This window comes from Macaca fascicularis, chromosome 2, assembly GCF_037993035.2.
Source record: "Macaca fascicularis isolate 582-1 chromosome 2, T2T-MFA8v1.1".
Classification (NCBI taxonomy): Eukaryota; Metazoa; Chordata; class Mammalia; order Primates; family Cercopithecidae; genus Macaca; species Macaca fascicularis.
In genome coordinates, this window is record NC_088376.1 from 111,241,598 (window position 1) to 111,252,979 (window position 11,382).

An 11,382-nucleotide genomic window follows, 5' to 3' on the forward strand; every position below is an offset into this window, starting at 1 on the left:
TTTATTCTAGTTTTCTCCCTTTCCATATTTATGGGAGCCAGGTTTTTATGAGACAACTATATTGGGAGATAATTCCATGTCTCTCATGCTTCTGGGTGTCTTGTGGGCTGAGATGTTGACAGATTTTGTTCCAGACTATTTCAAGGATTTTTTTTTTTTTTTTTTTTTTTTTTTTGAGATGGAGTTTCACTCTTGTTGCCCAGGCTGGAGTGCAATGGCGTGATCTTGGCTCACCGCAACCTCCGCCTCCCGGATTCAAACGATTCTCCTGCCTCAGCCTCCCGAGTAACTGGGATTATAGGCATGCGCCAACATGCTTAGCTAATTTTTGTATTTTTAGTAGAGACAGGGTTTCTCCATGTTGGTCAGGTTGTTCTTGAGCTCCCAACCTCAGGTGATCTGCCCACCTCGGCCTCCCAAAGTGCTAGGATTATAGGCGTGAGCCACTGTGCCCAGCTGTTTCAAGGATTTTTGTATAGCAAATGGCCTTAGAAGACAGAGACAGTATCTCCCCAAGATTGTGGTTCCTTAGCAGTGATGCAAACCTGCTGTGTGTAACACTTGCCTGGGCCTGCCAGTGTTGCCCTGTGGGACTTGGAGGGCAAGTGGGACCAAGGCTAACACACTGCCTGCTGTGCCCTGAGCAGTAGTCTCTGCCCAAGTAATCTTGTGTTTTCTGCCAGCATTCATGAAGCCGGCTCCCTAACACAAGAAGTTCTTGAAAGTTCTGCTCAGCTTCTTAGCCTCTCAGCTGCCTCTTCCAGAATCAGCAGGTGCCCTTATGGGAAAAGTGGCTCTAAGTCCCAGGCTCACTTCTCTGAGTTTCCTTCTTGTCCGGAATTTTGGTTCTATATTGCCAGCTGATGTTTTAGACAGATGCTGTTTATATTTTGCACAGCTTTTCTAGCTGTTCTCTATGTTCAGTGGGTCCAAATTTCCTGGTCTACCATTAGTGAAAGTGGTAGATGGTGAAGGGAATTTTCAACTCAAAGGTTTCAAGGCCACCAAAAAGAAAAATACACATGTACTGAGAAAGAAAAGTCATAAGAAGTATCACAGGTTTCTTAGGTCACACACATACCAAACTCACCCATATATTCCTGAAAATAAACAGACTGTCTAGTGCCCCAGGTACCCTATTTGACCCTGAGGCTTAGTTCCAAAGCCAGCTACATCTTTTATAAAAGCCTTTCCATCCTATCTCCTTCACCTCCTCACCCAGCCAAAGGAAACCTTCTTTCCTCTGTTCTCCCACAGGAGTTTATACCTGTTAGGGCACTTCTCCATCTCTGCCACATGTTGGCTGACTACCGAAATTCATAATTAGCAACTTGAGAACCCAATCATGTCTTAACCATCTTTGCATTTTTCAGCATGTCTTGAATAGAGAATTTATGAAAATAAATGTTTGCATAAGCTGATAAAGGAGATGAAGAAAAACACGGAGGAGAAAACCAACAGTGTGGGATCAGAAAATCCAAGAGAAGAGAGTGTTTCTGAAGAATGAAGCAATACTGAATGCTGCTGAGAAGTCAGAATGATGAAGCCTGAAAAGGTTCCCTAAATGTGGCAGCATAAAGGATTCAGGAGAACACTGACTTTTTTTTTTTTTTTTTAGAACACTGACTTTTATTGAGGAAGACAGGCCAAATGTTGTTTGGAGTCACTGCATTTTTTAGGCAAGTCAATTAGACAAGCTTTTTTTTTTTTTTTTTTTTTTTTTTTTTTTGAGACAGTCTTGCTCTGTCGCCCAGGCTGGAGTACAATGACACAATCTCGGCTCACTGCACCCTCTGCCTCCTGGGTTCAAGCAATTCTCCTGCCTCAGCCTCTGAGTAGCTGGGATTACAGGCATGAGCCACCACGCCCAGCTAATTTTTGTATTTTTAGTAGAGATGGGGTTTCACCATGTTGGTCAGGCTGGTCTCGAACTCCTGACCTCATGATCTGCCTGCCTCAGCCTCCCAAAGTGCTGGGATTACAGGCATGAGCTACCGCACCTGGCCTGGCAAGCTGCTTCTTGAGAAAGGATGAACAGTTCTCAGCAAAGAGGAGTCATCATTCTTCTGAACCACCATGAACATTCCAGAGAAGAGGTAGATAGAAAGCTAGATTCTGGAGGATGTGCTGCAGTGAGCTAGGCTCTCAGGCAGGTGGTGGTGCCCAGCAGAAATGGCAGTATGAGCCCAGGCTTCCCTGGTCCTAGGAGAATGTTTTAGACTAGACGTCTAGGAGAAAAGTCTGGGCACTGTCTTCACAGACCTGCATCAGGCTGGTCCTAGGTCTCCTGTTCCAGCTACATAGTGGACACCTCCCTCTGGGCTATAGCGCACAGGGCCACAGCGCAACTGGGGCTCTTCCTCCTCATACCAGCGCTGTTCACTGAAGTCAGGGAAGAAGGCTGCAATCTCTCTGCTGGCTGAAACCACAGAGTCTGTAAGGGGAGATAAGACAGAGAAGGGGTCCTCACATGGTAGAAGCAAGAGGCAATCATAATCAGGTTGAGAATCCTGAGCCTCTACTCTGCCTGCCCCTTCAGTCCTGGGGCATGTAAAGAAAGTCCACAGGCCACATCTGCCAACATGGCTACAAAGACCAGAAACACAAATGGAAGAAAGCTCATTGGAGGGACCTGGCTGTCAACTCTATCACACAGCCTGCCTGCTAACCCCAAAATATCCTATGGCTACGGACAGGGGACTCACCCGAACCATGGGTGGTGTTGCGGGTGTCGGTGAGGCCGAAACTCCCACGAATGGAATCTGGGGCCACATGGCGTGCTCGGAACACTCTGGTGGGTCCCATGAGCGTCCTCCAGAGCTGGATGGCATCCTTGTGGGCAAGGATGTAGGCTCGGATTGGCCCGCTGTGAACAAAACAAGCAAATGTGAGGAATCTGGCCATCTAGACTAAGAGGGTGTGCTGTGAGCAGGGCCTGAATAAACACACACTCTATAAGAGTTTTCCTGCCTTTCCAGCTGAGTACCAATGCTGCTTCAAATAGGAGATACAGAGCCCCTGCTGGTGTACATAGAGCCTGAAGAGATCAGCAGGGTGGTTATGGAGCATTCAACGCGACTTTCCTAAACCACCACAGGACAGGTGCCTAACAGGTCAGCATTGGCTCAGTGACAGCCCAGACCTATGTTTCTTCAGACTTGACATTGATTACAACTTTATTTTTTGAGATGGAATCTCACTCTGTTGCCCAGGCTGGAGTATGATGGGGCAATCTTGGCTCACTGCAACCTCTACTTCCCGAATTCAAGTGATTCTCCTGTCGCAGCCTCCCGAGTAGCTGGGATTACAGGCACCCACCACCATGCCTGGCTAATTTTTTTGTCTTTTTTGTTTTTTTTTTTTGAGACAAAGTTTCACTCTTGTTGCCCAGGCTGGAGTGCAGTACCACGATCTTGGTTCACTTCAACCTCCGCCTCCCGGGTTCAAGCGATTCTCCTGCCTCAGCCTCCTGAGTAGCTGGGATTACAGGCGCCTGCCACCATGCTGGGCTAAGTTTTTGTACTTTTAGTAGAGATGGGGTTTCACCATGTTGGCCAGGCTGGTCTCAAACTCCTGACTTCAAGTGATCTACCTGCCTTGGCCTCCCAAAGTGCTGGGATTACAGGCATGAGCCACTGTGCCTGGCCTGATTACAACTTTAAAGAATGGCAGTGAAATGAACAAAGCCATTTAAGGGCAGGGGAGATTCACCTCAGTGGATAAAGATGCTGGAACCAAATTAGAAGTACCTGGCCATGAATTCCACCAGCCGCTGATAGAAAAAACGCCCTGCAAAGAGAGAGGACCTTCATCAAGATACCTTCATCCTGGTGCCCAAGGCAACTTTCTGTACTTCTACCTCCTTACCTAGAATAAAAATTGTTTTAGAGAAAAGAACAAGCACCTTGGAGTCTGACAAACCTGGGTCTGAATCTAAGGTCTGCCACTTACAACCTGCGTAGTTTTGGGTAAATCATTAACCTCCAAAACTTGGCTTCCTAATCTGTGTACGAGGAATGCAAGAACACCTACTTTTTAGAGTTGTTGGGAAAACTGAATGAAAAAATGAGCATGAGGACGATGTCTGACGGTGAACATTCATTCACTATATGTTAACTACTGACATCAGGACATAAAACTAAGTTTCTGGTTGGGACTACAAGGTAGAACCCTCCTTGGGAAAAAAAGATGGATAATCATGAAAAGTGTGTGTTTTAAACCAAGATTTTAGAAAACTGGCTGCAACTGTACACGGTTGGTAGGTCAGAGAGCCTGCCATTGTGTTCCAGATAAAATCTCTCTTACGGGCCTCTTTGGATTGAGGCACCTTCCGTTCAGAGGACTACTGATCCTACCTTCATGCTCTCGGTAAAACCTCTGGCAGTCTTCCTTTCTCCACAGTAGTTCTCTCATTCGTACAATCAGGAACTTGTTGCTTAGAATCTGCTGATGAACAGCCTGAATAAAGACCACCCCCAAAATAAAAATCAATCAAGAGACTGAAACTGACCAAAAGAAACCATGAGGACCACTTGTTGCTCAGGACTTGAGGGTTTGTCCCATTGGAGGGTGAGAAGATGAGGTGGGGTGAGGTCAAGACCTTCAGTCACACAGCTACAGTGTGCACCTTGGGTGAAAGGGGATAGGATGCAGTGTCTCTTCTATACGTGTAACCCCTTGAGCTCAAGACCACAGGACCCCCCACTTAGACCACCATAAAAGTCTTATTAGTGGTCCTGCCTTGAGTTTCTCTCACTCCCACCAAACCATCACACTTGATAGATGAGAAACTCTGTAATTTACATGTCACACTCTGGTCAGGTGTTAAGTAGTTCCTGTTATTCAAGGAATGAAGTGCAACCACTTTAGCCCAGTGCTCAAGGTTATACTTTCCTTGCTCTGTACCAATTCTCTAGTCTCACCAATCCAGGCTGCCTGCGGCCCTCAGACCCGTCACATGCATTCTTTTCTCAGCATCTCCCTTCTGTGCAACACCTGTCCTTCTCCTGGCACTAACCAAAATTTACCATTCCTTTGAGGCCCAGTTGAGTCCTGCCACTTCCAGGCTCTCATTCCTGACTGCTTGGATCTTCCTCTGCACCATAGTGGGGTTACTTAGCAGTGCTACTCTGTTAGTATTTATTTATTTATTTATTTTTTTTTTTTGAGATGGAGTCTCGCTCTGTCACCCGGGCTGGAGTGCAGTGGCCGGATCTCAGCTCACTGCAAGCTCCGCCTCCCGGGTTCACGCCATTCTCCTGCCTCAGCCTCCCGAGTAGCTGGGACTACAGGCGCCCGCCACCTCGCCCGGCTAGCTTTTTTTGTATTTTTTAGTAGAGACGGGGTTTCACCGTGTTAGCCAGGATGGTCTCGATCTCCTGACCTTGTGATCCGCCCGTCTCAGCCTCCCAAAGTGCTGGGATTACAGGCTTGAGCCACCGCACCCGGCTTTCTGTTAGTATTTATTAAACTGTGGTATGCAGAATGTGAAAATGACCCCAAGCCCCACCAAGATTTCCCACCCGAATCTCCAGGACTGTGAATATGATGCAATATGATTATGTTACATTACATAACAATAGGGATTTTAGAGGTATAATTAAGTTACTCATCAGTTGATTCTGCTGTAATCAAAAGGGAGATTATCCAGGTGGGCCTAATCACGTGAGCCCTGTGGGATTAGAATTGTGAAGGCTTCTCAATGCCAGGCATTTTCTCTGGCTAGAGGCTGAGGAAGTCAGATTCAAAGCATGCGAAGGATTCGATGCACTGTAGCTGTCTTGAAGATAGAGTGGGCCATGTGATGAGGGATGTGAGTGGTCTCTAGAAACTGAAAGGAGTTCCTGCCTGAAGGCCAACAGAGAAATGGCAGCCTCAGTCCTTCCATCATAAGAAATCAACTCTGCCAACAACCTGAATGAGTTTGGAAGTGAATTCTTCCCCCAGACCCTCCAGATAAGGGCCTGGTCAGCCAATACCTTGACTTTGGCCTTTTGAGACGTTAAGCAAACAACTCAGCCAAGTCTATGGACCTCTAAACTATTGAACTGTGAAGTAACAAATGAGTGTTGTTTTAAGCTCTCAAGTCTGGAGTCATGTGTTATGTAGCAATAGAAACGAACACATATACATTGTCTTGAGATTGGGTTCTATTATTGCTTTGGGTCCTTTCTTATATTTTAGATCTGCCTCAAGTCTCCAATAGATACTTAGCCTCCGCAGGTCAGAGTTCACGGCTTCTAGCTTTGCCTCCACAGCATCCAGCACAAGTCTGTGTTGTCAGTCACCATAAGTGGCCTGATGGCACCTGAAGCAGTGGCAATTCCCAGGGCATGTGGTAGAGGCTTAGGATTCATTCTTACCTCCAGAATCAGCGGATGGGCGACTGCATCAGGCTTGATCAGGGCTAGAGTGAGCTGGAGAGCCTGAGGGCTTCGCAAGATTGAGGCCATCTCACTCCTGCCATTAGAAAGCTGTATTAGGAACCCTTCAGGACTGCACTCCCAGCCTTCCCTACATTGAAGCCATGTAGCCTTGCAAGCCAACGAGTACTCTCACTCCTGACACTCATAAAGAACCTGACAGTTTCATCTTAAGGCCATATACATTATTTTATTTAATTGCCCATTTGGGGTCATGGGATCAAGGGAGGGGAGTGGTAGAGGGAGCATTCAAGTTTCCCCGTGGAGTATACAATCTGGTGCAACTGTAAGCCTACGAAGGAATTACCCATTCAAAAGAAACTCAAGTTTAAATACTACCTGTCTCTGCCAATATCCCTTCCTAACTTCCTTTTGTATTTTACAGAGGATTTGCAACTTATACTCCTCAACAGCCTATCCACAAGGGTATAATCTCTTAAAATGTTCCATCCCATAGTGCTCTCCTATCAAATCTAGAATTGGAATATTGATGGACAGGAACTGAGGTGCTGCCAGGATACCAAAAAGTCTGCTGGATAAACACCATCTCTATTCTAATATTATGGAGAGATCAGGATCTCCTGTGCCCAAATCAAACCTGTTAATACACTCAGCTGTCCTCAGTGGCAAGACCTGTCAACACGCAACTCCAATGTCAGGAACAAGTCATAACCATTTTGCATTTGAAACAGTGCCTGGCACAAAGGTGCTTGATCAATTTTATTTACTAAATAAACCTATATAGTCTTATTTCTATTCATCTTTGTATTCCTAGCGTCTAGCATGGTGTAAGAGCTCAACATTGTAGAAATGATATAATGGACATAAAAGCATTTTATAATCTGGACTAACGGGAATTTTGAGGTCTTTTCCAACTGTGAAATCCGAGTTATATGTGAGAAACTGATCACCTCTGGAGGAGTAAAGACTTTGTCTCAAAATCTTATCTCAATATTATCTCTCATTTGGCCATGTGTAGTGGCTCACACTTGTAATATCAGTACTTGAGGCCAGGAGTTTGACCTGGGCAATAAAGCAAGACCCTGACTCTACTATATATGTGTATGTGTGTGTGTGTGTGTGTATAAAATCTCTCATTTGTCAACAAAGACAGAGAAGTCTTCCATGAACACAGGCAGGGACAAAGTCTAAACAACATTCTCATTTATTTTATCCTAAAGCCTGTCAATCATGTTAAAGGTGGTATTAGAATTTGGCTCAAGCAATTATGTCACGGTCTCTTCTATTCATGTCCTTTCTACAGCTTTCAACCTGATTTTCCACTCAAACCATAAAGCCACGCCCAATCTAACCAGCACAAGATCAGCCAACCCACTCTCCCTAATGCCACAGGTGGTAACATGTCATTTTCAGCAGTTGTCTACAGAAACATCCCCTCCCTCACTCTTCATATCCACACAATCACTAACTTCGGGCAATTTTCCCTACCTAATATATCTCAAAACCCATACCATTCTCCAACCCTCAACTACTATCACCATAACTCTAAGACATCATCATTCCTCTCTGGACATCTTGACAGCCTCCTCTTTGGTCTCCCAGTTTCTGTCCTGCCAACCTCTACAATCTCCACACAGCAGCCAAAGTGAACCAAACATGCAAATCTAATCATATGGTTCCCCTCCTTAACCCTTTAAAGGGCACCCTGCTCTTAGAATAAAAACCAAAATCCTTATCACAGCCTCCCAGGCTCTGCATGATCTTGTGGTTCCACACGTACCTCTCTAGCCTCATCTGGAACCCCACACTCCGTAAGTTTCTCTAGCTCCAACCTCATGGGCCTTTCACTTTCGAAAGACCTTCTGGCTTGACAGCCTTTGTGTGAGTTATCACAGTCCTGAATGTGCTTTCTCTGATTGCCTCCTGCTCACCTTAATGATCTTAGCTCACTTCCCGTTGTACTTTCTCACAGCTCCTTGCAAATTCCCTTCAGTTCCATCTTCCTCACCAGAAGGTGTAAGAAGTACCTAGCACACAGCTGGGTCTTAAAAGTATCTGAAAGAACCAATGAATGCATCTGATCCAGCTATTCCAAGGCCAGGCTGCTAGGGGTTCTCGTAGCAAGAACACGCGGCCTGTAGGGAGAACATGGTTCCTTTATTAATGCAGCTAAGTTGTGGCGGTCTTCACTCTTGGTTTACAACAAACTGACACGTCGAGAATCCTGTTCGACTTAAAGGTGACTCCATCAGAGAATTAAAAATTTTAGGCAGGGCTTGGTGTCTCACGCCTGTAATCCCAGCACTTTGAAAGACCGAGGCGAGCGGATCACGAGGTCAGGAGATCAAGACCATCCTGGCCAACATGGTGAAACCCCGTCTCTACTAAAAATACACACACACACACACACACACACACACTAGCCACGCGTGACGGCGCGCACCTATACTCACAGCTACTAGGGAGGCTGAAGCAGGAGTATTGCTTGAACTCTGGAGGCGGAGGCTGCAGTGAGCCAAGATCGCGCCATTGCACTCCAGCCTGGCGACAGAGCCAGACTCTGTCTCCAAAAAAAAGTAAAGCTATCGGTACATTGCCCCCCAGCACGCGAGCAGGCCACCACTCGGCTTCCTGGAGGGCGGCGGCCCAGTCCTAGTCCACCCACGCGCGGCCCGGATCTGCGCCGCTACCCCTGTGGCCCCGCCCTCCAGCCCCCCGGGCTCACGGCTTCAACTCTCGACCCAGCCCCCTACTTCTCTAGGCCTACAACCGCGCAGCCCTCGTACCCGGGGCCTAAGCGCAACCCAGATTCTAGGTCATTCGGAGCCCCAGTGCAGCGGAAGTCCGCCTCCGGGTTCACCTTGTCCTCCCGCACAGGGCCCGGCCACCGGGCACCACGCTGGATAGCCTGCGGCCCTCCCGGGGTCCTTCAGGCGCTTGTTGGGCAGCCCTGCTCGGGGTCCTCGTCCGGTTAAGCCGCGGGGTGAAGCGAGGTGTGAGGAACCCTAGCGGGCAGCGGGTTTCCTAGGCGGGTGCACTTGCCATGACGGGACTAGAGGATGAAGCCGTCCTGGGCGGTGGAACTGGCTTGTGGGAACCGCCCCTCGGAAGCCGGCATGGGCGCCCTCGGCGGGAGGGAGTGCCGGGCCGGATGCCGACGCAGTGCTACGCAGAGTGGCGGAAGCCAGAGGACCGGACGGGCCCGTTCAGGGTGGCGGGCCGGCGGGGGCGCTGCCGGCCAAGAGGGACACCGACGGGAACCTTGCCCACTTTGTTATTTTCTATGCCTAGGGTAGTTCCTGGAACATGGTTGATGCCCAGTATTTGTCAGAAGTACGCGGAGGGCAAAGAACTTCAGCGCTGGATCGCGAGGGCACAGGCAGCCCTTCAAAGTCTTTTGAGCTGGGAGCGATACATTGGCACGAAGGATCGTAGCTAATATGGGGGTTGATGAAGGAGAATCCTTGGCTGGAGCCCAGGTGTGCATAGGGCCTGAGGGAAGCAAGTCATAACGGCCTTTCACGTGTAATTAGGAATCTGGGCAGCAGGTTGGTGGTTGCGTTACTTGAGTCTATTGAAGCAGCCCAGGGTGAGGAGATTAGAACTGGGGGTGTTCCTGGTGTGTACTTGGATGTATGGAGAGGATGGGGACAGGAGAATGGATCGGGGGTCACCTGTGGCAGGTGTGAGGAGAAACTTGGTGACAGGCTTAATAAAGGTGGTAAAAAAAAATGTGTTTTGGTTTCATGGAGTTTTTTTGAGGGAAATCACTGAGAATGAGAAGAGTGAAAATAAACGATAACTGTCATCAATTTAAAGACTTAATTTGCACATTTAAGTGACTTCAGTGTCTGCCTACACAAGGTATTGCCCTCTTGGAAGGTTTGTCCCCAACTCCTCATGGCTTCTCTCTCTGCAGCAATAAGAAGTCACTTCCCATTAGTTTCCTGATACCCAGTCACCTTTGGGAACTTCTGAGGAAAGTTTTTCCAGTCTCTCCAGAGAGCCTTGCATTTCTTCTCTTTTTGTTTTGACCCCTGACCACCACCCCCTACTCTAACCTTAACTCCTCTGATACTCAGTTCCAATCCTAACCCAAGCCCTAGTCCCTAAATTTATAACCCTTTAATCCTAGACCTGGTCTCTAGATCCTGAGGCCTTGATGCTTATCTTCTAACCTCCTAATCCCAACCTCTAATCCCTAAACCTCAACCCATGACCTCTGATTCTCAAACCCAGGCCCCCAACCCTGACTCCAAAAATGGCAACCCAGTACTTCTCCCTACCCTGAGTCACAGACAGAGGGAGTTGTAGCAACTGAAACTGCAGTAGGCCAAAGGACCCAGTGAGTTAGCCAGCAAACTACTATAAATACAAGATATGGTGGATAACAGCAAGCCTAAACAAATCTTCCTCGAAGATGAGCAACAAAAATCCCAGTCATTATGACTACGCCTCTGTATCTCAACAAAGGGGCTTAAATCAGCAAGTCATCCCAGCCCCTGAAGGAAGAGAACAGTCCTTGTAAGTTGCAAAGCTTTCAGACAGAGGACATGGGTGGTTCAGTAAAGCCCCTGTTCTAGGACACAGCAAAATAACACAATAACCACTATGGCCCAGCAGATGAGGGCCACAGCCAATATCGCCATCCCTGAGTCTTCCTTTGCAGAATGATCATCAGGACTCCAGAAGTCCCAGCAAACCAGTAGCAATCCAGCTGAACAGAAGACAAGAACCCTATGTGAAGCCAGATTCCAGACAACTGATATAGATGGCATTCCAAAATCTGCAGCATTCCAGCATGTAACAAACTGCAATAAGTGACACAGATCTCTCCCCAACAGTCACCTTATGAGAAGTAAGGGGAAAAAAATGCTCCAATAAAATGGAATCCCAGAATCCCTTTACCATCCCACCCTCAAACCCCTTCCCATTGCCAGGATGCTATGGCATAAGAGACAAAGGACAATTCACAGTAGTAATAAAAAAAACATTTACT

General features: G+C 47.4%; 1 protein-coding gene across 13 annotated transcripts; it reads right to left on the reverse strand.

The window, feature by feature from the left end:
• Nucleotides 1-1,599: 1,599 nt before the first annotated feature.
• NME6 (NME/NM23 nucleoside diphosphate kinase 6) lies at nt 1,600-9,269 on the reverse strand. Of its 13 annotated transcripts, none has more exons than XM_045386303.3 (7): nt 9,244-9,269; nt 8,315-8,518; nt 6,363-6,459; nt 4,356-4,458; nt 3,750-3,789; nt 2,706-2,866; nt 1,600-2,434 (listed from the first exon to the last, which is right to left on the reverse strand). In XM_045386303.3, the coding sequence occupies exons 3-7, from the start codon at nt 6,450-6,452 to the stop codon at nt 2,268-2,270; spliced, it is 561 nt and encodes a 186-aa protein (XP_045242238.2). In that variant the 5' UTR covers nt 6,453-6,459; nt 8,315-8,518; nt 9,244-9,269; the 3' UTR covers nt 1,600-2,267. The 13 variants fall into 13 exon arrangements, with proteins under 13 accessions (XP_045242238.2, XP_073888146.1, XP_045242236.2 ...); XM_074032045.1 differs by having other exon boundaries at nt 3,712-3,789; XM_045386301.2 differs by having other exon boundaries at nt 9,170-9,258.
• Between the last annotated feature and the right edge of the window lie 2,113 nt (nt 9,270-11,382).